Source organism: Wyeomyia smithii, chromosome 2 (genome assembly GCF_029784165.1).
Source record: "Wyeomyia smithii strain HCP4-BCI-WySm-NY-G18 chromosome 2, ASM2978416v1, whole genome shotgun sequence".
NCBI classification, from domain to species: Eukaryota; Metazoa; Arthropoda; class Insecta; order Diptera; family Culicidae; genus Wyeomyia; species Wyeomyia smithii.
The window spans coordinates 208,637,423-208,664,564 of NC_073695.1; the positions used below are offsets into that span (position 1 = coordinate 208,637,423).

Here is a 27,142-nt window from a genome sequence, read left to right on the forward strand (position 1 = left end):
CTATAACCAGTAACCTATTTAACCTAAAACTGAAAACGATTGAATTAGATGATTTATCTACGCAGCAAGGACTGTCTCAGACAAATAAGGTTAAGTCTTTTCCAATACAAATACATTTTTCGGATGTGCATTTACCAACAAACTAAAAGCAAGGAAAAACACAGAAAATGCAGCGTTTGCCTTTTTCCTGTTTCAATAGATATTTAATATCTTATTTAGTTTTCAATTCATTAAATATAGAATAGAATATATAATACAATAAAGTAATGCGAACCCTGTCAAATCTGGGTTTGTTTCCGAAGAATGTTTTCCTCTCTGCTCTATCCTTGCATTGCCAATCAATTGCATTTCTTGTTTACCTCGATAATCTACCCTTGGAATCTCGTTTACGTCATGACCATACATTCAAATATTTCAAAACAGTCCGTGTTCGTCTCTCTCATGCATCACAATTAGTATAGTAACTGACATTGCTCCATTGTTCCTCACAATGATTGTTGGCGCCTTTTGTTTGTTAGATCAATTCTAGCATAATTTCGCTTCAGTTAAATTATCAATGCCCGCCTATTCCTTCCAAAGATTGTGACTTATACTCTTTTCGCAAAAGAGAATCAGAGATAGAGCAAGTGAGAGGATAATTAAACGCATACACATCTATGTTTGTTCTAGCGAGTGCCAAGCCGGTACTGAATTCCATGATGAGATGTGAAAAGCACTTCCAAGATAGTTAGTACATGGAAAATCAATTACGGATAGGGTTCAACCTTAAAAGCGCATCTCGATCGTGTATCTTTTTTTTTCTAAGAACCGGCCGAAAGGATCGCGACCTTCAAACATCACTATGCCTATCATTGTCCTGTTTTCTTCCTTTTTTTCTAACTGCATGCATGCATATTTCGTCTAGAAAATAAAGCGCCTATCAATAATTTTACGCAATTATTATAAAATATACACTATATTGTGATTCCCTTTTTACAATTCTCGTTTCATTTTACAATACGGGTATTTTTTTTTTGCATTTGCCGTCGTTAGTGAGTAAATATCTTTTCTGTTCTATGGGAATAGACAATATCTTTTCGCATGTTTCAAAAAACCGTCCAGCAGAATTTTTATATTTAAATCTACTTCGGGGCAGCCAAAAAAAAAACGAGATTATCATCAATGCACACAGCGCAATCGTTATGTTTTTTTTTTTTCGTAAAGAGTAATAGTCGAAAAGCGGGTTTTATTTGTGTGGAACCGTTTGCAGCAAGCGAGAAATCGCAACGATAAATTTTTAAACTGGAATGAAATCGTTGCGTGTTCCACACGGTGTGAAGAATGGTTCAATTTCCGCAGTCGAAAACGTTCAGCAATCCTTTGTGTAACACGATTAGGGATTGAGAGTGATAATAATTTTTGGCATTACGTAAATTCAGCCAGCGACAGGTGATGCCTTCAGTGGTAAAACCAGTTGCCAACAGAACGGTAGCTTCATCATACAAAACATAAAGCAGTTTTTACTAGCGCAGTAAATTCCTCTAACAAGAAAATCATTCTACAGTCAGGCCACTACTACATATGGTAGGTCTAATTTTTACTGTGTACGTTAACCTAGACGGTGTGGCAGCAAGTCAGCAAACCAGCCTCTCTCTACTTGTTGGTTTCATTTACAATTGTAAGCGTAGGGTCGGGTTCCATTTCGGGCCCACTTCCACCGCTACCGGTGCTACCGATCGTGTTATTGTAGTTACTGTAGGAAGCAGTAGTTATCGTAACTGTGTCAAAACCCCGACTCACAGTCAGAGTGGGTGATGTGATGTCCGCTATGACCGCCTGCAGCGGCAGCGGGGTCTGCATCGACACTGGAACCTGTGTCTGTTGCTGCTGCTGTTGTTGTTGCGGTGGTTGCGCTTGAATCGCAGGTGGTTTCATATCCTCCTTCTGTTGCTTAAGAAATTTCTCCAGCTCGAGAAAGTGGCGAAGCTTGAGCTCTTCGTGTTCAATATGCTGACGTTGCACCAACAGTTGTAGCTGCTGCCGGGCGCTCGGCATAAGCTGCATACTGCGCAGGTAATTTTGAATGGCGACTAGGTTTTGGCCGATGTCTTCGCTACTGAACGATTCCACGGCGTTTTGATCTGAATACAAAGCAGCGGTGTCTGTAAGAGGACAAAAACGATATATATTAATAACTTGAAGCAGTTTATTCAAAAGGTGTATTGACTCTATTGCTAGACCATAGAAAAGTTACTCACTGTTTACATTCTGCACCGGTATCATCTGTTGTGTCATTTGCATCGAAACGGGAGCTAATTGTTGTTGTTGCTGCTGTTGCTGCATTTGCATTTGGGGCTGTTGAGATTGCTGTGGCAAAGCCTGATGATATTGTTGCTGCATAACAGGCTGAATGAGCTGCTGTGGTACTGGTTGTTGTAGTTGTTGGTTAGGAACTGCTGGAATCATTGAAGGTTGTTGTTGTTGTTGCTGCTGCGGGGGAGGAGTTTGCTGCATTTGTTGCTGTTGAAGTAGCTGTAATTGTTGCTGCTGAAGAACAGCGGCAAAGTTCGGCTGAACAGTGTCTACATTGGGTGTCTTGGGAATTACTTGATTAAGCTTAGTTTCAAGATCGTTGGCCATTGGGACTTCACAGACGAGCTGTTGCTGCGCGGGGAATGTTTGGCAGGGCTTTTCGTCTGTTGGGGAAGAGTAGTTGGTTTTTGGCTGGTTTAGCTGCTGCTGCTGCTGCTGTTGTTGTTGAACAGCATTTTGCGGAGTATCATTATGAAGCGGTTTCGTCTGGGTAATTTTAGGAGATTCTTGTACCGTCTGAACCTGAAAGCGAGATACCTTGCGAACCATTGGCTTGGCCTCGTTCGGGAACTTGAGCTCAGCGTACTCTACCGAAGGGCTAGTCACGGCAGAGTTGTGCTGTGAATGATTTAGGTAGAAATATAATAACTTTATGCTACGAAACAAGACTTGATGTGATTTACCTGTGTTTGTAGATGATGGTGTTCGAATGCAGCCAGTTGGGGTGGTTTTGGATGCTGCAGCGTTTGTTGCACTGCTGTAGGCTCATTAATTTGAGCGGACGTCAGTTGTGCTAACTTTTGATTAAGATCAGCCAATGAATTGTTCGCAGAACTGTAACAATTAAAACAAAATTAATGACCAGCAACGTTGAATTGTCAAAAGTGAAGTTTACCTATCAATGCGATCGACGCTACCCTGGTTTGAAAGACGCTTCTCCTGGTCGCGCAGATTGGGTGTACTAGCATCGCTTCCTGCTGCACTAACGGCCGCTACCGAGTTTGGCACAGATCCGGGCAGTTGCTGCTGTTGGGCATCCACTGATTGCACGTTAATGTCAGCCGACGTGCGCCGAGAATTGTACATCGATATATCCTGCGAAGGAGGCTGGGTTTGGAGCAGATGCGGCTGTTGTGGTATATTCAAATCAACCTGCGCTGGGTTACCATCGAGGACATATTCTTGCGCAACTTCAGCTTGCGTTTCTGGGACGTATTCTTGTGCTTGATAAAACTGCTGCTGGACGATATATTCGTTGGGCGGAAGCTGTCCTTGAGGATCTTGTGATTGTTGCTGGATCGGTTGTTGTAAAGAGTGCGCTGATGTGCTGGACAGACTAGTGGAAGAAGTTTTGCTCGTTATAACATGCACATGGGTGATACTTTCTAGACCAATCTTTAACTGTTCAAGCGTTTCTGGCATACGACTAGGCAAAGAATCACGTGATGTATTATCGATTGAGACTTGAGCAGAAATTGATTGCTGTTGTTGTTGCAGCTGTTGCTGCTGCTGAATGATCGCTTGTTGATATTGCTGCTGCTGTGCCATTTGTGCCTGATACATTTGCTGCTGCTGCTGGAGCTCATATTCAGCAGTTGCTATGTCTGACATAAGCTGTGACGATTGTTGCTGTTGCTGCTGCTGCTGCTGTTGGAACTGTAGTTGCAGCTGTTGCCGATGCTGGGCTTGTAATTGATATTGCTGCTGTGCGAGAAGCTCCGCTTCTTGCTGATTTTGCTGTTCCATAATTAATCTCTGTTGGTACAGTTCCATTTGCTGCTGCTGCTGGAAAAGCATTTGCTGTTGAAGAATTTCGTTCGAAGCTTGAACGTAATTCTGCTCTGCTTGCATGGCTTCGATTTGTTGTTGTTCCGTGAATGACATAGCAGGAGCTTCAGCTACAGCAGGGGCCATCTCGTTTTGCAATGATGAGGGTTGCGTTAGATCGACGGCACCAGTAACTACAGTGGTCTCCTCACTGGGAAGAACGACTGGCGTAACTGAAAACCGCGACATTTTTCTTTCTTTTAGATGATTCATTTTTTCTACGCTTGGGGAATCGATAGGACCATTGCTTGGTACATGTGTATTGTTTGCGGTAGTAACTGGAGTGGTTGTTGGTTCGGTTGCAGCTATAGTGGTAGAAGTATCGCTATCCGTAGCAGAAATCTGCGAGCTAACTGGTTGACTAGAGGAGTATTCAGTATTACTGTTAGTAGTAGTGTTAGTGACTTTATTTTGCTCTTCATTACTGGCTAATGGCACTGTAATAATACACTGATCCGTCTTATCGGTCCCTGTATCCTTATTCTCAGATGTGACTGTTGCCGGCGTCGGTGCAGTACTAGTTCCGTCCTGTTCTAGCTCGTTGTATACGAACTGCTGTTGTATTTGGCTACCCGGAGTCACCGTGTTCTCCGGCGTGTTCTCGTGCGATGTATAATCTGTACTAATAGTACTAGTTTTTCTGGAATTTTCATCGCAACTACTGTTATTATCGTTCGCTCCGTCATCAATCAACACATGTGTAACGGTTGTCATTTCGCCGTTCCCTCCACCAAGTTCCCCAATCGTGACGATATCCTTTAAATCACCCTTGGACCCATGATCCTCAGTTGCCGCGTCGGCATTGTCGTTGCCAGCCGCAGCACTACTGCTTCCGCCGCTATCAACTGACAGTGTTTTCTGCAGCTCCCCATTGGTCCCACCAGGATGCTGTTGTGACAGCGGTGAAGATGATGCCGAAGAATTGGTCGTACTGGATACTGCCGTTGCCAGTGCCTGCCGGTCGATGATGGTCGGGTCGAACATGTGCGAAAAGTTTGACGCCGTAGTCGAAGTCTCATCGCGCTGGTAGATGAATCATTGAATGAAGCGTTAGTATTACTTTTGATTTATATTCTCGACATGTTTCTGGGGTGCAAACAAACTCGCGTTTATAAGAACGAGCTGAGGAAATCACGCTGGCATATTAGCTTTCATTAGGCTGATGTGCCAGTGTCGACAGACTAGGGAGAAGTGGAAGCAGTTAGCATCAAACGTGTGAATTTAGAATAGAAAACTTCAACATGTAACAAATAGTTGGTAGAATTGATTTCCGTAATTGGATAAATTATAAACAAATCCACAGGGGTTATACTTATTATACGTTTGTGGTGGTGCGAATCAGACGAAGTCATGATCATTTTAACTTCCATGCCACCTATCATAGCGAGTTCCTAACTTCACGAAAGTGAAGCCAATAAAGCCAGGAGCCAATACGACATCAATGTTAATTTCAAAATGTTCCGCTTTGAATCGATGCTACCCAGGGGAAGGCATGGCCCACAATGATCACTAATAAATTGTCATACATATATCACCTGCTTCTACCGAAGTTATCGTGCAATTAAACGAACCAGAAAATAAAATAGTTCCGAAAGATGGAAACGTAGCATAACGCAGTACCTACTTGTACTATTCAATTATTCCAAAATCACTGTCTGGCAAATAAATATTCATTAATACCTGAACTCAAATGATACAGGTAGGAATCAATGCAACTGGAATCCTATAGGAAGCAAGCGAAAAAAAAAACACGCATAACAAAAATGGAAACGTTGTAAAGAAACAACAAGCGCAAAACTAACAACAAAATGGGAACAATACGTTAAACGTCGTGAAGCCGTCGAGTTGGATATTTGACTAATTACGGTTTCTTCTAATTGATACCCACATGCAATTGCACTTGAAATTACTGTAAAATTCTAGCGAAAAAAACACAACACTGATAACAAAGGTTATTTGTAGTTCATTGTACATGGCTGGGGGACTGTGTTTGCTCTACATGAGTTGAACGTTAACCCCGATTATTTTTTAATAAAATTATTTAGGAAAAAAAAACGAACACGTAAAACAACGTAACTAACGCGAGAGTAACAGATACCAAAAAGGGCAAACGTAATAATTTGAATAGAAAAAGGAACGCATTATTACTCCGAAAGAAACTTACTGATCTATGTCTCTGGTGTGTTTTAAAATTCGAACGCTGGCGAGTTAAGGACGCATGACGCACCTGTGGAGTACCGTTTGTGGGGGACAGATAGAACGAGAAGGAAAAACGGTGAGGATTTGTTTTGCGTAAGCGAGCGCACACAATATTGACTTGATTGGATCAAAATACTAGACTGATTCGAAGTAAAAAATGTTTTAAAATGTTACAAAAATAGGATGTTTGAAAGATTTTTAGCACAAAAAAGAAGATCCTAATTATTTTTGCAGAGCAGATATTTTTTATTACGTAACATTTAATGAAGAGTATTGGAACTATAAAATATGTCGATGTTTGCATCGAAATACAGCATTGTCGGTATGTTAGGGAACACACTTAAACGTAATTAGCGAAGCAGTTGAGAAATTGCGCGAAATGTTTTACAAGGTTTCTTCCGTGTATTCAAAAATTTCTGCAAACAAGATTGCACAAGCAAAACGTTGGAAATGTTAGCGAAATAAACTAAGTGTGTACTATTAATTTTGTCGGAAGAAAATTTCCAGAATAAACTCTATTCCACTGTATTCCCATTCAGAACACAGACTTAACAAAGTAGAAAAAAAAAAACCCAATCCAATAGTAAAAAAAAGATACTGGTATAAACAACGTTAGTAAATTCATGAAATAAAAAAAGACCAACGAACCGATAAGCATCATTCGAAGGCAACGGTTATATGGTGCAGCTATAATCAACCAATGGTAGTGGTAGTAGTAGTAGTAATAATACTCAGCGACCGGCACGGTCAACTCAAACTTACCTTCTCGGTATTCCGTCTGCAGCATTGAGAAGCTACCGGCAACTGGTTTGGGTTTTCTTTCAGCTGTCGAAGAATGTCTCGCACCATTTCAATGAAGACTAACCTTTGCGCCTCGGTCAATAGGTCTTTTAACACCTGCAAGCGTGATAAGAGATAAAAATAAAAAAGCCCAGCGCGATACACAACTAATAAACGAAAAAACTCACCAAATCTTGTGCCACCTCCACTGGGTTGACGTTGTTTGCATCAAATTTAAAAGTAATTGTCTTTGGTCGGTTCTCCATTTCACACTCGACGATGTTATTTTCGAACCCAAGCACCTGCAATTTTGGATTACGCTCGGTAGAGCGGTAATTGCGGCGCTTTTTGCTTCCTTCATTGGTCAAGCGTTTTGGGATGGCAGCCTGTTGCGATGGCGGAAGGCCAGTCGTCGGTGTTGATTCACTAGGATTCGCAACGTGTTGGGGTTGTGGTATGGGAGTGGGTGCAGGTGTTGGAGTAACAACCATCGGAACGGCTGTTACTGCCGCTGGTTGAGGTTGAGCCAACTGTTGTTGTTGAACTGCATCTATGAATGCTTGGCTGGGTAGAGAATCTGTGCGAACCGGTTCGGGAACTGGGGCTTCGATGGGCTTAGGAAGTGGTTGTTGCTGTTGCAATTGTTGCTGCTGCTGTTGTTGTTGCTGCTGTTGTTGTTGCTGCTGCTGTTGTTGCTGCTGCTGTTGTTGCTGCTGCTGCTGTTGTTGCTGCTGTTGTTGTTGCTGCTGCTGTTGTTGTTGCTGCTGCTGCTGTTGTTGTTGTTGCTGCTGCTGTTGTAGCAACTGTTGTTGCTGTTGAAAGTAGATCTGTTGCTGAATTTGTTGCTGCTGTAACTGTTGCTGTGGAATTTGCTGAACTTGAGAGATTTGCTGCTGGATCGAGACTTGTTGTGGAATATGGTTGACCACCGGCTGCGTAACGAATTGTTGTTGAGGCTGGGATTGTGGCAATTGTTGCGGAGGCTGAGGTTGCGGTTGAGTGATTTGTTGATGATTAATCGATGTTTGAGGATTGTTAGGAATCATGTTTACTGGATGGGGTAAACTTTGATGCAGTTGCATATGCTCTTGTATCTGTTGCTGAATGTGCATCTGATGTTGATGTGTTATTTGGGCAGTTTGAATGGTTTGACCGTGAATCATCTGAGATTGTTGCGAAAATTGTTGCTGATTCGGAATCAACTGAGTTTGAAGTTGTGACTGTTGAACCGGTTGCTGGGGTTGTTGTGGTTGCTGAGAATGATGTTGAATGGGAAGAACTGCCTGCAGTTGTTGTTCTAGAGTGGGAAATTGATCTTGGATTACAGCTTGTTGAATTTGTTGATGCTGCAGATGATGTTGCTGAAGTAATTGCTGTTGGATCAATTGTTGTTGGTATACCTGCTGTTGCTGCTGGGAAATCTGGTTCATGTACTGTACATTATTCTGTTGCTGCATTGGGATTTGCTGTTGCTGCATCTGTTGAATTAGCGCTTGCTGTTGCAGCATTTGTTGAAAATACTGCTGTTGCTGTTGGGGATCACTGAATACTTGCTGAGGTTGTTGCTGCTGTTGAGTAGCTTGCACAACTGTTTGCTGTTGAGCGGCTTGAGTTTGCTGAGGTATGCTGCAAGGGATTTGCATTTGTTGGGAAATCTGAGGCATTTGGTTTAGGAACTGTTGCTGTTGAATCATTTGCTGTTGTTGCTGCTGCTGATTCAAATATTGATTGGCTTGATTTGAATAATTTTGAATCATCTGTTCATTACCAACAGGAGCTGAAATTTGTTGTTGATAGATGATTTGCTGTGCCTGCGAGGTAGGCAAAGATGAGGGTTGATAGAAGGTCTGTTGCTGCGGGATTGGAACTCCTTGACCAACCATTTGAGGAACATGTAATTCTAATGGTTGAGCTTCACAGCATTCCATTTGGCTTTGCTGTTGGGCATAAATCTGTTGTGCTAGCGCCGCTTGCTTCTGCAACGCTTCAGTCTCTTTTTCAAGCTGCACCTGTCGTGCACGCTCTTCCTTTTCCTTCAGCATCGTTTGAATTTGCACCTTTAAGATTTTTGCTACCGTTTTGGAATCATCCTCCATCAAGATCCCACTTTTATACATATCACTAGCAATTTCATCCGCATCGTCAACTCTTGTATCAAAATCGAATTGAATTGCTTCATTTTCCTTGTGTTTGTTGACACGCTTCTTAGGATCTAGGATGCGTAACCTGAACTCCATCTTGGTACATTCCGGGTTCGCAATGAAAATTTCCTTCGATATAGGTTCCAATCGTACTCCGATATCTTCGCAAAAGAATTCAAAATTCAAAAGTTCTTTGCATGTTGGTCGATTTTCCTTTTTGTCGTGAATGCACCGTTCGATGATTTCCCGTACTTCTGGGTTCTCTACCTTTTCCAAACTTGCAGGTTTGATGCCAGATGTCACCTTCTTGTAGATTTGAGCCGGCGTATTGCACTCGTTGTAAGGATATTCGCTAGTGGCCATCTCCAACATACACATACCGAAGGCGTACACATCGACCGCCTCGTCATAGTGTTCCTCGTACATCTCCGGAGCCATAAATTCAGGAGTTCCAATCACCGATTTGGCGAAGCTACGATTCTTCAGTGTGGCCAGGCCCAGATCACCAATCTTGACGCTGCCTGTGGTTCCAGTTATAAATATATTATCACATTTCAAATCACGATGGATGATAGGCGGTGCGCGTGAATGTAGGAAATGCAACCCCTTCAGTATCTGACGGCACCATGATTTGAGCACTTTCGGATTGATTTTTTTGAAGCGGCGTAAATATCTGTATAACAATAAAACAGATACAAAAGTGTTTATCTCAATAAAACTATAAAACAAGTGTGCAAGTGTAGTTACTTTTCAGAAGCGTTTCGAAAACATTGCAGTTTAAAATTTTGAAAACTACTTACGACTTTAGTGTACCAGACAGCATCAGTTCTGTCACCAGTACAATATTCTTTTTCTTGTTTCCAGCTATTGGTGGTGATTCCCAGTAGTTGTAAAACCGCACAATATTAGGATGTTGCAGTTTTTTAAGCATTTCCGCTTCCTCGCGAAAACGGGCGCGCTCTACTCGGTTGACTTTTTTATCCTAAAAACAACAAACAACCAAAAATGCTCCATTAGTGGAAATAATGAATGACCCGGCTTTCAAAAAACTCACCAGTAACTCGCACCATGCCACGGCCACACCGGTTTGTGTATCAAGTCCACGGTAAACCGTTTTGAATGATCCCCGGCCGACCTCTTTGTCGTACTTCAGGAATCTACCGCACGGTGATATTCCGATCGCCTCATCTTCGTCGTCTTCCTTCTTTTGCTGCTTGCGCTGCTCTTCGAATTTTTCCAGATCAAAAATTGGTCCATACTGTACCAGTTTTTCCTCGGAGGGCTTAAACTGCAGTGCCAAGTTTTCTGCCTCTCTGCTCAGTATCTCGATGTTATCGTCCAAGTTACGGGGATACTCCGTCTCGATAGTGTCATTATCAATGAAATTCTTCGAGTATGCGACGGCTTGTGAGTTTTCTAGACTTTTACGAATGAAGCGCAAATTGCTACGATTTAGCGAGCCATCCGATTCGGGCGAAACCAGATGCTGGCGAGAGCTGACCGGTCCATCTGGAGAGGACATTTCTGCTGCGGAGCTGGAATATGAAAACAATTGTTATTTTTTATTTTCTTGATTCTTTCTGATAGATACCTCAATCGTCTCCGTTCAATCAGCACCGTCTCTTCAGGGATATCCTCTTGTTCTTCATCCTGGTGGGATTGTTGTTCTCCCTCGATACCAGAATCATTGGTTAGCGCTTTGATGCGCGGTTTAGGCTTTAAATCAGCCAACTCCATGTTCTCTATCGTCGGGGTATTTTGTTCCGATTCGGGAGGCGTCTTTGGACTATGTTGAGTGTGCTTTTTGGGCGATTCTTGCTGCTTTCGATCGCGATCGCGTTCAGGGCAAGTCGGCTCAACCACGGTGCCCTTTTTGCGGCTCGCAGGTGTTGTATCCCGTTGCGGCTGAGTTTTGGTTGGAGTTTTCGGTTGCGATTGCCTTCTTTCATCCATTTTGTCATCGTTTTTGCTGCTGGAGATGTTGGCCGAAGGCGGCTTCTTCTCACCCGGTGAACCACGATTGTTGTTACTGCCGGCCGTTGTCGGTGACGCTGCTGTTGTTGCTGCACTACTACTATCAAACACTCTTGAGATTAGTCCACCCGTGATTGCTGCAGTATTGGCTCCGGGGGACCGATGAGCCGAGGTGGCGTGTCGGTTCGATTGACGGCTGTTGCTATTAGTACTGTTTGCACTGGGGGTAGTGTTGTTATTGTTGTTGATGTTATTCAAACTGGATGACGAGGTTGATTGACTAGCAGAACGCAATCGTCGCAGTCGGTTGTTGTTGTTGAGATTCGCTGTAGCTCGTGAGCTTTGTTGCTGTGAGTCCTGACTGTTTACAGATGGTGTTGCTTGCGCTGAATTGCTGGAAGAACGATAAACAATAGCAATAGTTTAGTTTTTTTCAGTAGCAAGCCATCTAAATTAAGTGAAACAAAAAATAAAAGATTTATATGTGTTTTTAAGTGAATAACGACAGATATTGCGCTAAGGGCAAATTTATGAAAGTAGCTTTAAAGCTTTGTTAGTTCGTCTTGAAGCGACTATCATGCCAGGGATAACTAAATTGCAGAGTAGTCATTTCGATACGTGCCGACTGCTGACCGGAGAACGGGATCGATACTGCAATCCAAAAGAATTAAAGCGTCGATGGGAAGCTGAGGTGTATCAACGAAGGACAATGAGTAGAAACAAATGATAATAAAAGTAAAAACGGCTCTGCAAAAATAAATGAATACCAGGCATAGTGCATAGTGTACGTTGTGCCAAAGATGGTCTTGGCCTGTTTGTACAAATGCACTGTAGAGAAATCGCAGGAAGGGCGAACGAGAGGAGCAGTGAGGAACATATTTACTGTGCGGTTTTCGTGGTTAGTGCCGTACCGGTGCTCATTGTGTAGTAAGAGTAATAATGGAAACGCAAAATGTTTCAATCCAAGTTTTAAGGTCGATGATAATGGAGAAATAAAAGCACAATTTCTGCTGTTTTATTCATTTTTGGAGGGGTTCCGGACAGAGAAAAGGAAAATCTTTGAAGCTTGACAAGTGATTATAGTTAACGCATGACATAAAGTTATAGAGAAAATATAACTACTAAACAAGTTTATTCTTGTCTCGCCAAAACGCTAGGAGAGAAATTTTCAACAGAAATGTCTTTGTTTGTTAACAACTAGTTAATTTGCATTCACTGCAAGTCAATGTTATAGCCACCAACCATAAGAGCCAGATTTGACCAGATTTGCGATAACGACTTCGACTTTAGTCTCCAAAGCCAATAAGTCAGAATTCGTAAAATGGATTACAAAAAAATTTCTGAAATAATTATGAAAAACTTGATGATTTGTATTCAAGAAATTGATTCTTCAAGTTTTAATAAATTTGAGTATGTTTTCATGATGTTATTGGCATCTGATTTTTTTTTTCCATTTTTTTCAAATTGTTTTTTTTTTCAATAGTAATTATTTGAAATAACATGTTCTCTTACCGTATTGACAAGGTTCATATTGTACACTGCCCATTCACCGTGAGTATTTCATTCACCGCTCACTTCTCACTTGGAAATCATTTTTTTCATAACAAAACACACTTTACGAAAAATATTTTCCCCAATCGGTCAAAATCGTTTAAAATCTGCCCACGTGGTATGTACTTTTTTTGGCTAATAAAGTATGAGTTTGGCTAATAAAGTATGAGTTTTTTTTTCGACATCATGGTTTTGTAGCCATAGTTAGAGGAAATTAAGGAAAAAATGATACTTTTCAACAACAAAGGAAAAGGCCCACGGAGCGAGGGGTGGGGTTTTGTTCTCTACAATATAAATAAGCACGCAACACATCATCTAAGCAATATGGAATAAATATTTTAACATTCAATCTTTAGAGAAGAATACTCGTGATCATCGACTCGTCGTTTCTCCTCAGAGAATCAGGAGCGTATAGAAGAATATCTTCCACTGTGAAAACAACTGCTCTGTCAGAAAATTACGCTCAATAACTACATAACAGAGTTCACTGCAGTGTTTTTACAAATTTTACATATCACATGAGGAGTTTGCTTAGTATCTCGAAACTGAAAAAAAAACCCAGCCACTTGTCACGCATGTTTCCTCTTCTAGTATTATCGAATTTATTCCAGCAGTGCTCACCGCGGTGTATTTCTGTGTATTCTCATTGGAGTGATTCACCACTCTTGTTTCAATCAGTTGTGGTGTAAGCAGCAAGTAAGTTAATTTCCTGCGAGCGACAGAAATATAACACAAATAATAAGAAAGAAGTGTGGTGCAAACAATTGCTACACGCAGCACTCATGCTGGGCAAGAAAATATTTACTCTGCTCTTTCCACTTATTGAGAAGAATAACAAGCCTGCCCGTGATCTGCCGATGGACGCATAGTTGACTCATGTGTCGTTTTTATAAATAGGAGGTTGTCTAATTAAAAAAAACTATCACAATATGTTTATCAAAAAAAGCAGTCAAATATTATAGACTGTTCCGAAAATTATGAATAGGCGAAAGTAGGTAAAGACGGACACCCTAAGGTTTAATCTAAATAATTACTTAGGTATTGCTATTTAGATCGCAGTAGTCATACGAATTGAAACTTAAGGTCATTTGTTTTCATAATCATTTTTGGTATTAGTGAACTTCCTCCAAGTTTTATCTGGGGTCTGCAAAAATAAGACTACAAATTGCTGTTTTTTGACATGGTTGGGAAAGACGGACACTTGGGGTGGGTAAGATGGACACTACGAAGGTAAAGGTGGACACTCACAAAAAACATGTAGTACGTTAAGTATTCTTTTGATTTATGTGTTAAGTGATGGCCATACATTACTCTACGTTATTAGAGTCCATCACGTGAACAGTTTGAGAGGATGGGTTTCGATGAAGGCGAAAATTCTCCGCCTATATGGCCTGTTCTAACTGCTAAGTGATTAATATCTGCTGGTTTCCCTCGCGGGTGTACTTTTTGAACATCTGTAGTACACAACAGATGCTACATGTGAAAATTCTTGGAAAATCCGTGTGTCCATCTTTCCCTACCTTAGTGTGTCCGTCTTGCCCGACCTGGTTGTAAATTTTTCAAACGATCGTAGCTCTTCATCGAAACATCGGAAATTTGCTGGATTTTCACTAGAAAACCGAGGAAAGACTAATTAATCACTTTACTATTGTGAACAAATGAAAACACGTAAGTTTCACGAGTTTTGCACTATTTTCCGTGGAATGAAAATTACATCAAATTGCGCGTTTACGAAAATATTCATTGTTTTACTCTCGGTTTTACTTATAAATTTAACAGTTTGCTTGCTGAAAACCGATAATGCTACTCAAAAGCATTAACACACTATAAAGAAGATATTCGCATCACTCAAATATCATAATACATTCTAGTTTGTGAAATATTAAAAGTGTCCATCTTACCCGCAGTGTCCGTCTTCACCTACTTTCCCTTACATCTTCTTTCTTGAATGAAACAAAAAGTACAGGATTTTTCGGGTCATTTTATTCTGAAATATAGATAATAAGTGTTTTCTTTCCAGTTTCAATTCAAGTTGGGATTATTTTTCGTAGGATACGCGAGTTCTCTAACTTTTCTCTTAACACTACTCATAAGCTTTTGCACAGTGTGTTCTCCGACCATTTTTACCACTTTAAGCCAATCTTTTTTCAATTTTTCAACATTGTCCGCTGGTTTGACATATTTCCTCAGCTTTGCCTTGGTCAAAGCCCAAAAAGTTTCAATAGGGCGAATTTCAGGGCAGTTTGGAGGATTCATCTCCTTTGGGACACATGTGACATTATTTGTTTTATACCACCCTAGTGCATACTTAGAGTAATGGCAGGCAGAGTTGTCCGTATCCTCTGTGCGGTAAAGAGAAATTCCAATTTCACCTCACACGCTTCGAACTGTAACGAGAGCGCTTCTCTTTTGTCCGTGCTCACCACGCTTTCTGTGTACGTGCGCGACAATGAGTGTGGAAAAAACAAATAAAAAGCTCTCAACGCTGGGCTGCGCTTAGTTAGCCTATACACCAGAGAGACGCCGAGACACTCACCGTTAAGGCAACTGTCAACATCAAAACGGGCGATCTGTATAATTTTGCATTGCCGTTATCCGTTTTGATGTTGACAGTTGCCTTAACGGTGAGTGTCTTGTCATTTCTCTTATATATAGGTTCCCTAGCTGCGCTACAGCGTAGAAAACTACTCCCAAATTCACCAAGGCGAATGAAGATAAACTCACCGACGCGCGCGCTCCAGTGAGATTTCTAGCGTTGCAGAGCTAGCTGCACGGAAATTTCAGACTAATGAATTCATTATTGCCGGTTGATAATTTTTTCACTAAAAACATTCTTATTTAGCATTTTACGCGCCGTAATAGCAGACATGAGTCCTGGTGTATTGTCAACTTCAAAAATGGAATTCCTTGATTTTCAGCTTTTACTAAAATGGTGTTTTTTCCAATACATGCTTTTCTCGGATGTACCAGGAGGAGTCCAAATGAACATTACCGTTAACAGAGTCTAGAAATGAGACATAAGCAATGTATTCGTGAAAAAAAAAAACTAGTCTAACTTAATTAAAATCACAAAATAGACATGTTTTGGCAGATTGTTTTCGCAAAGCCAACCTCGTATTTTATATTTTTAATATATAAATATTTCTTTAACCGTTATGTGCTCGACGGGGTTCCCGAATACCATTTTAGGTTTCACAAGACGAAATTTCATAGTTTTATTCTGGAAAAATATTCTCATTGCTGGAAATTCGGTTTTTCGGGGATATGTTCCGAAGCGGAAAAATTTTATAAATATTTGAACGGAATCTTACTACTATTGGTTCAAAGTTTATAAAATTATATTCACGGGACATATTTATGGTTTTGGGTGTTATGAAGATATGCTCTCAAAATAGTCATACGGAACAGATTTCACCGGGGCTTTTGGTGGCCATAAAAACAATTAAAAAATACAACGTCACATACCATCCAATATGGGTATTTTTGAAACGGAGTGAAATCTAGAGGCAGGATAACGACCCCTGACGCCATTTTGGAATTCCCAAATGGCGGCTTCCGGTATCTGGAAGGAACGATTTAGAATCACCAATGGCGGCGGCGCACACGACTTATCACGTCTCTTACGTACAAAAGAAAAAATAAGCTTTGACTCACTAAGTAGGTACTAGTACACTTTAGTCGATTTGTTCACGGGTGTTTTAAATTAGGGCCCTTTATTTATTCTGGATTTACGCGTTTTTTGTACGCGGAGTTTTTATGCGTCACGTATCTTCCGCGTGAAGAGCGGATTGAGTACATCGATCATTCATTTTTTGAATAATAACTTCCATTTTACTATTTTGAAAAGCTTGCCCCCATGATCCAAATCCTGCCTACGCCCATGTCATGACATAAGTGTTCTTCACATCGGTTCATTTTTTGACTGGCGCTGGAACGCGTTAAACAAAAATTGCTGTAATCTGGTCAAATCTGTATGACGTACAAGATAGAGACCAACAACTGATGTTTCTTCGCACCAGTGTACGCTATAGTGCCGCGCACGGGTGAATGTAGACGAGAGCGCAAGATAGCAACTTTTTGGAAGAGAATGTAACGCACTCGCACTATGTCTATCAAGCACTAGCGCACACTCTCGTGCGGCACATTTGTCACTAAAAGAAAAGAGTCTCTTTCTCGGTGTGGTGAGTTATGCTCTGTCTCCTCTTTGTTCGTACGATTCTTGCACGTCAGGGGATCGCCTGTGCGAAATGCCAACTCTGATGGCAGGAAGCAAGATCGGGCCAAAAGATTGGAGGATTGTTATCCTGCTTAACCATGGGTAATAACCTTTTCTGCAAACACTCTTTCACGTAAATTTTACCATTCATTGTGTCATTCGTAATGAATGGACGAGATATTTTCCCACATTCACAAATGACCTGCCAAACCATTACCTTCTTGCCGAATTTTTCGGTGTAAATGGCTTTCACTGGTCCAAGGACATCCTTTCCCTTCGGTGATGTATAAAATTGCGGTCCTGGCAGAGTCTTATAGTCCAGTTTTATGTAGGTTTCGTCATCCATGATAACACACCCCATTTTTTTGGTCAGAAGTTTGTCATAAAGCTTCCGAGCTCTCAGTTTCACAGATTCAGCTTGTTTTGGATTTCGTTTTGGCTGCTTCTGCTTCCGACGGGTCTGCAGACCCATGCTCCCCTTGGCACGCATAACGTTACTCGCCGAGGTTCCAAGCTTTCTCGCCACATCTCGTACTGATACTGAAGGATGCCGCTTGTAGTATTCCTTAACCTTTTTGTCTATTGTGGGATCAACAGGCCCGGGTTTTCTACCACGTCTTGGGGCATCAGTAAATGTGCACTCTTCACAATACTTCCGCAATGTGGTTTGAACTGCTCCGACACTTATACCTTCTTCTCTGGCTAATTTTCTTATAGAAAGACCACTCACGGTGCCCCATTTGTGCACAATTCGCTTTCTTTGCTCGGGAGAAAGGCCACGCATTTTAAAAATTTCGCACTAAATGCATCTGTTTCTTTTGGATGTAAACAACAGGACGCAGCCAACGTTTGGTTGAATACTGCACGTTATTTGAAATGACGGTTGATCGTAAGTGTATTTATAATTATCGGAACGGTCTATAGGATTTAAACCAAACTGTCTAGAAAAATCTAACATTGATTGCAATTGTCTTATTTTCAGATTCTACCAAGGACTAAGGGAAACGTGCTTCCCAAATTTTTAATTGATGAGTTTTCTAAATTAGTTTAATGTATTGAATAATTTTTATACAAAATATAAAAAAATGAACTCTCAAATAATTGAGAGAATAGGAACAATATGCAATGTATATCTTTGCTTTACAACCAATAAAAATTGCTTTACAGAATTTCATAAGTAACAAATAACTTAATATTTCTTTGTTTATTGTTCATTCGTTTGTTTGTTGACATTTGTTTATTTGTTTTACGATATCTACTGATAAACTTATCAATAAACAATACAATAAACTTCTATAAATCGTACCAGAATGAAAAGTGCTCTCCATAAAAATCCAGCAAAACTATACATTATATTTTTTTTTTGAAATTTTTTGTTCGTTCCCGCGGTGGCGATAAAGTTTGCACAATTAAATCCCTTGGTTTTCCCTGATATTTCCTGAAATATAACATTAATTTCCCTGATGTTTTCCAGCATTCAACACAACAAAGTGCAACCTAAATGAACGCAGCTCTGAAACCTCAGTGAAAAATGTATTCGGTCGGATATGAAACCAAACAGTAAATGTCTCGCATTACCTTTTACGCTAAACCAGCGCTAAAGAGCTGTTTAAAAAAGAATAGCGTTTCAGTTGAAAAATTTTTTCCTGATCATTTTCAGTTTTCCCTGATATTTCCTGATTTCCCTGATCAAAAGATGAATTCCCTGGCATTGCCTGATTTTGCTGGTTTTCGCCACCCTACTATGGTTCTGAAGGGGTTATTAAAAATCAATTTAATGCCAACAAGTCTTAATGTTAATTAGAACTTATAATTATCATGTTCGCCTTCAGTATGCTACAAAATTAGTTACTATGGTGCATTAGTACCGTCTTTTAAGGTCTGTTCAAGATATATATTTTCCTTGATAAAGATACTTGTGTGCTTCATGAATAGATTTAGTACTGGAAAATTACTAGTAAATCTGGAAACTTGGAGAAAGCGTTGTCATTCAGCTTGCCAATTAAATTGGCATGTAATAAAAAAGTTGAGTCAAAATGCGAGACAGGAAAAACGAAAGTTGTTCAAGAACGCAGCCATATCAAATGCGCAAGTTCGGAAGTTGATCACTGCAGAAAAGATAGCATAGAAAATAAAATTTTAAGTAATCGATGCGCATGTTCCTGTTACCTACAGAGTAAACCCATGCCAAATGACCCGTTGTCCAATTGCGACCATTATTGTTCTGAATGAAACTATGCATGTTTTTGCTTTAGCAAATTGTGAACAAGAAAAAAATCAACTCTCTTTTTCCTAGAACAAAATTGTGTGCTTATTTTTTGCAAGGTAACATCAGTTCCCAAAAATTCAATTGGAAATTTTCCTGTACAACCAAAAGTTTCTGAAGCCCAGTTGTGTATTAGACTCCCAGCTTGAGAGCGACTGTGTCGAGTTAACCGTGGTAAGATTTCGCCTCTAGTTGGATAAGCAGAAGAACAATGCACAGTGGGCCAGATCGTCGATTTAGCGGTATTTAATTTTTTGTGCAAAAACAGCTGTTGTTAGGTTAATAGTATATCTGAAAGATATTTTGTGTTTAAAAAGGCGCTTCTTTATAGAAAATAAAAATTAGGGTGGCTCCATTTTTATCAAAAATAGCAAAACTAACTTTTTTGCTGATAAAGATACGGTTCTTTTGAAGTAGAATACTTCTCTCAGGAAGTTCGGCTACATAGGGATGTGAAATGAAAATCTAAAACCGAAAAAAAGTGAAAAATGAGTCCAATTTCAAATGCTAATAAATCGGTTAGTATTCGATGGATTTCATTCGTTCTTGCAACAATAGATTGGAAAATCTTCTAAGATTCTTCCCAAAATAAGATAATTGTAATTTTATTATTCACACTATTGTACTATTGAGAATAGTCAAGCCTTGTCAAAACGAAAAATTCGATCCCTGATTGGTCGTTATATGCTTGCTTCCCAAGCACGGTCGACAGGATTATATACCTTGCAATTGAAAACATGCTATTTGGCCTATATAAGAGCCTGTTTCAGCCGGAGCCGCTCATAATAGTTCTAGACAGCGACAACAGCAGTCGTTCTTCCTTAGCAGCAGCACTAGCCCTGTGGTTGGGCACCACGTCTCAGGAGCAGCGCGGCTTTTCTCAGCGTGTGTCGCCAGACAGCCATTATTCCCCCGTGTTGTTTCCCCGTGCAGCATGAAGATTGCTATCAGGAAATCCAATTTTGGACATCAAAATGCTTTTTTCAAGGCAAATAAAGAAGTAATTGAAAGTTAATAATTTTTGTCAACGCAAACAAGCATTCTGTGTTGCATCCTAGCAATTCAAATTTGTCGCACCCGTCTAATCTATTGAATGTGAAATAGCTTCCACAGTGCATGTTGTCCGTGTATCTTAATTCCCCCAATGTTAGGGCAGCTCAAAGGTTGTAATTAGCAACCGATTTTGAACCGCAACATGTTTTTTTTTTTCAAGGCAAATAAAAAAATAATTGAAGGTTAATAATTTTCTGGCATCAACACAAGCAGACATTCTGTGCAGGGCAATCAAATTCTGTTGTAGTTGTCTAATTTTCACTTTATTTAGTAAACCCCCCACGGCAAGGGCAGCGCAAAGGCTGCGATCAGCATACCCGACATTGAATAATAAACTGCCCTGTTAGAACGCATTCACAAAAGCAGTTAGTTCGAATGCAGAGCTAATATGAAGACGATTCAATCAATCAGCATAAACAGAATTTCGTCGTCTCCCAGCTGCCAAGTTGCAACATGATGCAACACGCAACAGCGAGCAAACGAAATCGCTTGATGTTACAAACCGCAATAAGATACGGGTTTCCCGTTCCCCTCCGTCTACACCCAACAAAACGTCAAGAACACGTTTGAACCTTAAGCACAAAACCAGCAACCAGACCCCGCACAATAGAACCAGGACCCAAGGACTACGAGCCTCTGTCCCAACTCACGACATCGTGGCTCAGCAGTACGAATCCATACATGCCATTCGACGATTATCAGACGACCATTGAACAACAAAACACAGATTGGAAATTCCATGCTAGTTTTAAGTTAGACTTAATTTCAGCTCGTAGTCGGCAGCGAGGATAAAAAATTTGCTTTAGTTTTTAAGTCATCAGATATAATTGGCGCCGTTAAACATTAAATTGTATTTGTGCCGTGTCAAATAAACGTTATGTGAAGAAAAAAAAAGATACGGGTTAAAACCGTTGCGTGTGTGAGAGCACCATCGGTGTTTATTCGCTGGATACAAAAATCAAATGCGAATTGTGGAATAATTCGTCTAAAGAACATAAGGAAATGGTAAACCTGAACTGAAAGTCGTGGCCTATTACGTAGCACCCTTCGGCTATAAAAGAGTGTTTCTGGGAAAACTAGCTACATTCATTAGTCGGAAGGTGAACTGGATGGACCGTCCACAACGTTGACAACAGTAACAGCAGATATCGGCACTCAGCAGTAACAGACCATAGCAGCGGGTTGCGCCTGTGGTTGCCTTCAAATTAAACAAATCACTTGCCCTGTCGTTGGTCATCACGTCTCAGGAGCAGCGCGGTTCTTCTCAGCGTGTGTCGCCAGACTGCCATTATTCCCCCCGTGTTGGGGCAGCATGAAGATTGCCATCAGGAAATCCAATTTTGACCATCAAAATGCTTTTTTCAAGGCAAATAAAGAAGTCATTGAAAGTTAATAATTTTTGTCAACGCAAGCAAGTATTCTGTGTTGCATCCTAGCAATTTAAATTTGTTGCACCCGTCTAATTTACTGAATGTGAAATAGCTTCCACAGTGCATGTTGTCCGTGTATCTTAATTCCCCCAATGTTAGGGCAGCTCAAAGGTTGTAATTAGCAACCGATTTTGAACTGCAACATGCTTTTTGACGTAGAATTACGTCTTACGGCAACATATACAGGGGACCAATTTCATTAAAGGGATCCAATTTCAAAAACCAAAAACATCGAGAGCGTTACAAAAAGCACCTGACTATCTGGCGGCTGTTATGGAGTTTTCGGTAGCTGCAGAATTATTGGAAATGGCAGGCAATTCTACTAGAGAAACCGGGAGATCTAGAATCATCGGCGAATGGTTATCCGGAATGATGATAATTGAACAAACTTGCCAGTGTTGTTACTGTTGTGAAATATAATAGTACCTTTTGGTGCTCTTCAACTATGTGATTAAAGTAGGTAAAATTTTTCATCATGTGTAAGAGACGGAAACCGCGAATTTCAGCATTTGCAAGCGAGGAAAAAATCAACATTGCCTCAAGAACGTGTTGGTGGCCCTGAGAAGGACCGGTTATAATTTATACTTGTTCTCGTGCTGGATGACAGCAGATAACAGAAATGCAGCACTTACGCTCTTGCGTCTTAAATTGAAACGGTTATATTTTGATACCTCAGCAGAATTTTGACCGTCATACTCATGTCTACCATCGGCAATGTCAAACACGCAATAATCTGTTTTCACACGACACGGGGACGGGGACATTTTCTTCAACCAAGCTGCGCAACACGACACAAAACATGTTATTTTGTTGCTTCAATGAGAGTGCTATCGGTCCGGCTCGACAGAATGTCCACAAGAAATCATTTTTGTACATCCGTGCTACGAAACTGAGGAAAAACTTTAGAAACTGAAAAAAAAGGTCAAAAAAAATATCAAATGATCGCACTGAGCCAGAATGAAGTCACACATATTTTTCAAGTTATATTATTCCACCACGTGCGAAAAATAATTCATTCCTATTTTCATCCCAATATAAGAGCCTGTTTTAGCCGAAGCCGCACATCTCATAATAGTTCTGAACAGCGACGACAGCAGTCCTCCCTTAACAGCAGCGGGAGTAGTGCAGCGGGTACCATCGATAGCGGCCACAACTGTGGCATGGCTGCGGATAAGCGTAGCAGTTCAGCGGATCTCAGCATCGATAGCAGCTGGGCTAGCAGATGCAGGTACAGCGGATACCAATGGCAGCGTATAGCGGCCACAACTGTGGCATGGCTATGCATAGCGTAGCTGTTACAGCGAGTATATCAGCATCGATAGTAGCAGGGTCAGCTGATGCAACGACACTCCCTTCACTAAAATGCTGTTTCAGTGTGGTAGCGGGCAGCATCAGCAGCAGGCTTGCATGAAGTGAATACATCAGCCAGCAACTTTCTCTAAGGCCTCTGCCATAGTAGACGCGGAAAGCGGCGCGAACCGATTCGCTCGACCGTAGGTTAATGTACAGCTCTACTGATGGCTGTACATTAACCTACAGCCGAGCGAATCGGTGCGCGTCGCTTTTCGCGTCTATTATGGCAGAGGACTAATGGGAAAGTTGTATCATTTTGTTCAGAAGAATATTATTGTCAGTAATATTACAGAGATGCGATTGCGTAAATCCGATTTTGAATTGAACAATTGTTCTTTTGAGAACAAATAAAACACTTATTTGAAGAGTTAATAGCTTTTGGTACCAATAGCAGTATAGTGACAGGCTCAGCGGTAGATGCAGATGCAGCCGGTACTTCCCTGAGGCCGATGTAAAGGTAAATGGGAGCAGCACGGCGAAACAGTTCGGGTTATGCTTAGACGTGCGTCAGTTTTCGTTGTTGATATTCCCCACATGAAACGACGCGCTTTCGTATGATAGCGGTGGTATTAGCGGTAGATGCATTTGCCAACACTGTCTCCAGTAAAGCCGTGTCTAGCAGGGGGGATCTTTCTGTCAAACATCGTGTAACCAACATATACGGCAGCATGGCGTTTGTTTTGGTTTTTGTTCTTTTTAGTCATGAATTTGATCGATGTAAAATATTATAAAATTCGAACGTTTTATTTTATCAAAACTCGAGAAACCGCAAAAAACTTTCATGAATGTGTTGGTAGTGATTTTTCCCCCATTATTGTTCATAGTTACAAACATCATGGACCAACAAACGTCATGGACCAGAGTTGATCTGCGATAACGTACACATATATGAAATTTGACAACAGTGAATCCCCTCTGGGGTCTAGTTTTCAATGTGAAAACACCTTTCTTATTGTGTTGACCGTGCGCCTTAGTCCTCACTATCAAGGTAACACAGAGATGTAAGATAAACACTACATCCTATGATAAATTGAACAATTGTCCTTTATAAGGACAACAAAAGAATTAATGAAGATTTAATTTTGAAGTAGAATACTTCTCTCAGGAAGTTCGGCTACATAGGGATGTGAAATGAAAATCTAAAACTGAAAAAAGTGAGAAAAATTTCAAATTCTAATAAATCGGTTAGTTTTCGAAGGATTTCCTTCGTTTTTGCAGTAATCGATTAGAAAATCTTCTAAGATTCCAACCAAATGCATGAAATTGCAATTTTATCATTCGAACTATTGTACTATTGAAAATTCTTGAGCTTTGTCAAAAAACAAAATTCGACCTCTGATTGGTCGCATTCCCAAGCACGGTTGGCAGAGTTATGGACCTAGTAAATTGGGAATGCATCATTTGGCCTATATAAGAGCTTCATCAGATAATAAACAGGCATTTCATCGGATATTAAATTGAACAACTGAAATTTGAAGAACACAAATGAATATTTGAAGAATTAATATTTTTTCGTTTTGCGCTATAATCCAAAGTTATTTATCTTCATCTTCATGCATACTCTGACGTGTTTGCGTCGCTTAGTGTTTGGCTACGGTCATGCAGAATGCAAATAACGGCGCGATGCGATTCGGCAAGACGAAATCTGTTGAAATGTGTAGCTCTACTTCGCCTTAAAAAGAGCTGTACATTTCACCACGGTAAGGCGAATCGCATCGCGCCGGCATTCGCGTTCTGCATAACCGTAGCCTTTGTTCCGTTCCCGTTTAATGATGTCGTATTAAATGTGCATATTACAATTCAGCAGCACTTCAACTTCTCATTTGCACAAAATTTAAAAATATTCAATGAACTTCATTCAAAATATCAAACAAAAAGAAATTACAATACTGCCGATGAACGGTTAACGTTTATTAACTAGAAAAAATGACTGACACGCAAGCAGCCAGGTTTTCTTTCTTGTAAAAGTATTCTACTTCAACCTTGCGGTCGTGGCTTTGCATACAACCTTCTTGTGATTTTTAGTTCAGAGGAGTTGTAGATCCATTTATTCTGAACAACTTTGCCGAAGAAAGCTAGTCTCTATCTTGCATTGTTTTCGCGGTATGATGAATTTAATATAGCAAGTTAGGGTGTCGCTGAAAAATCTAGTTTTTTCGATGTAACTTTTTTGTTTTTGATTCTATTAAAACTTGGTCTTCTAACAGTTTTTAGGTCTTTTTGAGGTGCATATTTTCTCTGAATACTGGAAAGCGCTATCTCATTCACAAGAAAAGTTATTAGGTTTTTCGCTTTCAAAATACGCCCTTTTCAAATGTTTGTATCTACTAAAATAGCAAACACAAACTTAAACTATTGATTGCGTTTGAAAGGTCGTACTTTTCTGTATATAATATCTAAAATCTGGAGGGTGGATATTTTTCTATCTAAACATATAAAAATGCAGCTCTGTCTGTCTGTCTGTCTGTCTGTCTGATTCATATAGGCTTGGAAACTACCGAATCGATCGACGTGAAATTTTGTATATAGGAGTTTTAGGAGCCGGGAAAGGTGACTAAGATAGTTCGAGACCCCTCTCCCTTCTGCAAGGGAGGGGTCCCATACAAATGAAACACAAATTTCTGCACATCTCGAAAACTAACCAAGCAAATGGAAACAAATTTGGCATGTGGATGTTTTTAGGAGCAACAAATATGTCCATGTTGATTCGACACCCTTCCCTCTTCTGGAAGGGAGGGGTCCCATACAAATGAAACACAAACTTCTGCACATCTCGAAAACTAACCAAGCAAATGGAACCAAATTTGGCAAGTGGATGTTTTTAGGAGTAACAAATATGTCCATGTTGATTCGACACCCTTCCCTTTTCTGGAAGGGAGGGGTCCCATACAAATGAAACACAAACTTCTGCACATCTCGAAAACTAATCAAGCAAATGGAACCAAATTTGGCAAGTGGATGTTTTTAGGAGCAACAAATATGTCCATGTTGATTCGACACCCTTCCCTCTTCTGGAAGGGAGGGATCCCATACAAATGAAACACAAACTTCTGCACATCTCGAAAACTAACCAAGCAAATGGAACCAAATTTGGCAAGTGGATGTTTTTAGGAGTAACAAATATGTCCATGTTGATTCGACACCCTTCCCTTTTCTGGAAGGGAGGGGTCCCATACAAATGAAACACAAACTTCTGCACATCTCGAGAACTAATCAAGCAAATAGAACCAAATTTGGTAGGTAGATGTTTTTAGGGGTAACAAATATATCCATAATGGTTTGACACCCCTCTCTCTTCTACAAGGGAGGGGTTCCATACAAATGAAATACGAATTTCGCACAGCTCGAGAACCAATCAACCAAATACAACCAAATTTGGTATGTGAATGTTTTTAGAGGTAACAAGTATGTACATAGTGGTTCGACTCCCCTCCCTCTTCTGTGAGGGAGGAGTTCATAACAAATGAAACACAAATTTCTGCTTATCTCGAGAACTAACCAACTAAATGGAACCAAATTTGGCAGGTGATTGTTTTTAGGGGTAACAAATATAATGGTTTGACACCCCTCTCTCTTCTATAAGGGAGGGGTCCCATACAAATGAAACTCAAATCACGCACAGCTCGAGAACCAATCAAGCAAATATAACCAAATTTAGCAGGTGAATGTTTTTGGGTGTAACAAACATGTCCATAATGTTTCGACACCCTTCCTTCTTCTGGCATGTCTCCAAATACCATTTCGAAATCCAAGATGGCGACTTCCCGTTTTTGAAAATAGCGGCAAATGACCAAACATGGGTATTTCCGAAATTGTTATGGTGCACTGAAGCCACAAATCGACCTCAGACAAAATTTCGAATTGTAAGATGACGACTTCCGGTGTCTGGAAAACAGCCGAAAATGACCAAATACCACCCAATATGAGTGTTTCTTCAACAAGAATGACGCTCAGAGGCCAAAAATTGTCTCCTCATGCCAATGTTAAATCCAAGATGGCGACTTCCGGTTTCTGAAAATCAGCCGTAAATGACCAAATACCACCCAATATGGGTATTTCT

The 27,142-nt window shown here is 40.5% G+C and overlaps 1 protein-coding gene across 5 annotated transcripts in view; it reads right to left on the minus strand.

The window, feature by feature from the left end:
• Positions 1–168: 168 nt before the first annotated feature.
• The window catches only part of LOC129719816 (serine/threonine-protein kinase WNK2), a 77,701-nt gene continuing 50,727 nt past the window's right edge, over positions 169–27,142 (minus strand). For 4 of the 5 annotated variants that reach the window (XM_055671225.1, XM_055671223.1, XM_055671224.1 and 1 more), the window contains 10 exons: positions 10,831–11,607; positions 10,294–10,774; positions 10,040–10,221; positions 7,287–9,912; positions 7,081–7,215; positions 6,284–6,346; positions 3,188–5,142; positions 2,976–3,126; positions 2,238–2,910; positions 169–2,141 (listed from right to left, as the gene is read on the minus strand). In XM_055671225.1, the coding sequence (XP_055527200.1) occupies positions 1,633–2,141; positions 2,238–2,910; positions 2,976–3,126; positions 3,188–5,142; positions 6,284–6,346; positions 7,081–7,215; positions 7,287–9,912; positions 10,040–10,221; positions 10,294–10,774; positions 10,831–11,607 (7,552 nt within the window). In that variant the 3' untranslated portion in view covers positions 169–1,632. The remainder of the gene's footprint in view (positions 2,142–2,237; positions 2,911–2,975; positions 3,127–3,187; positions 5,143–6,283; positions 6,347–7,080; positions 7,216–7,286; positions 9,913–10,039; positions 10,222–10,293; positions 10,775–10,830; positions 11,608–27,142) is intronic. The other variant, XM_055671226.1, reaches the window with a different exon arrangement.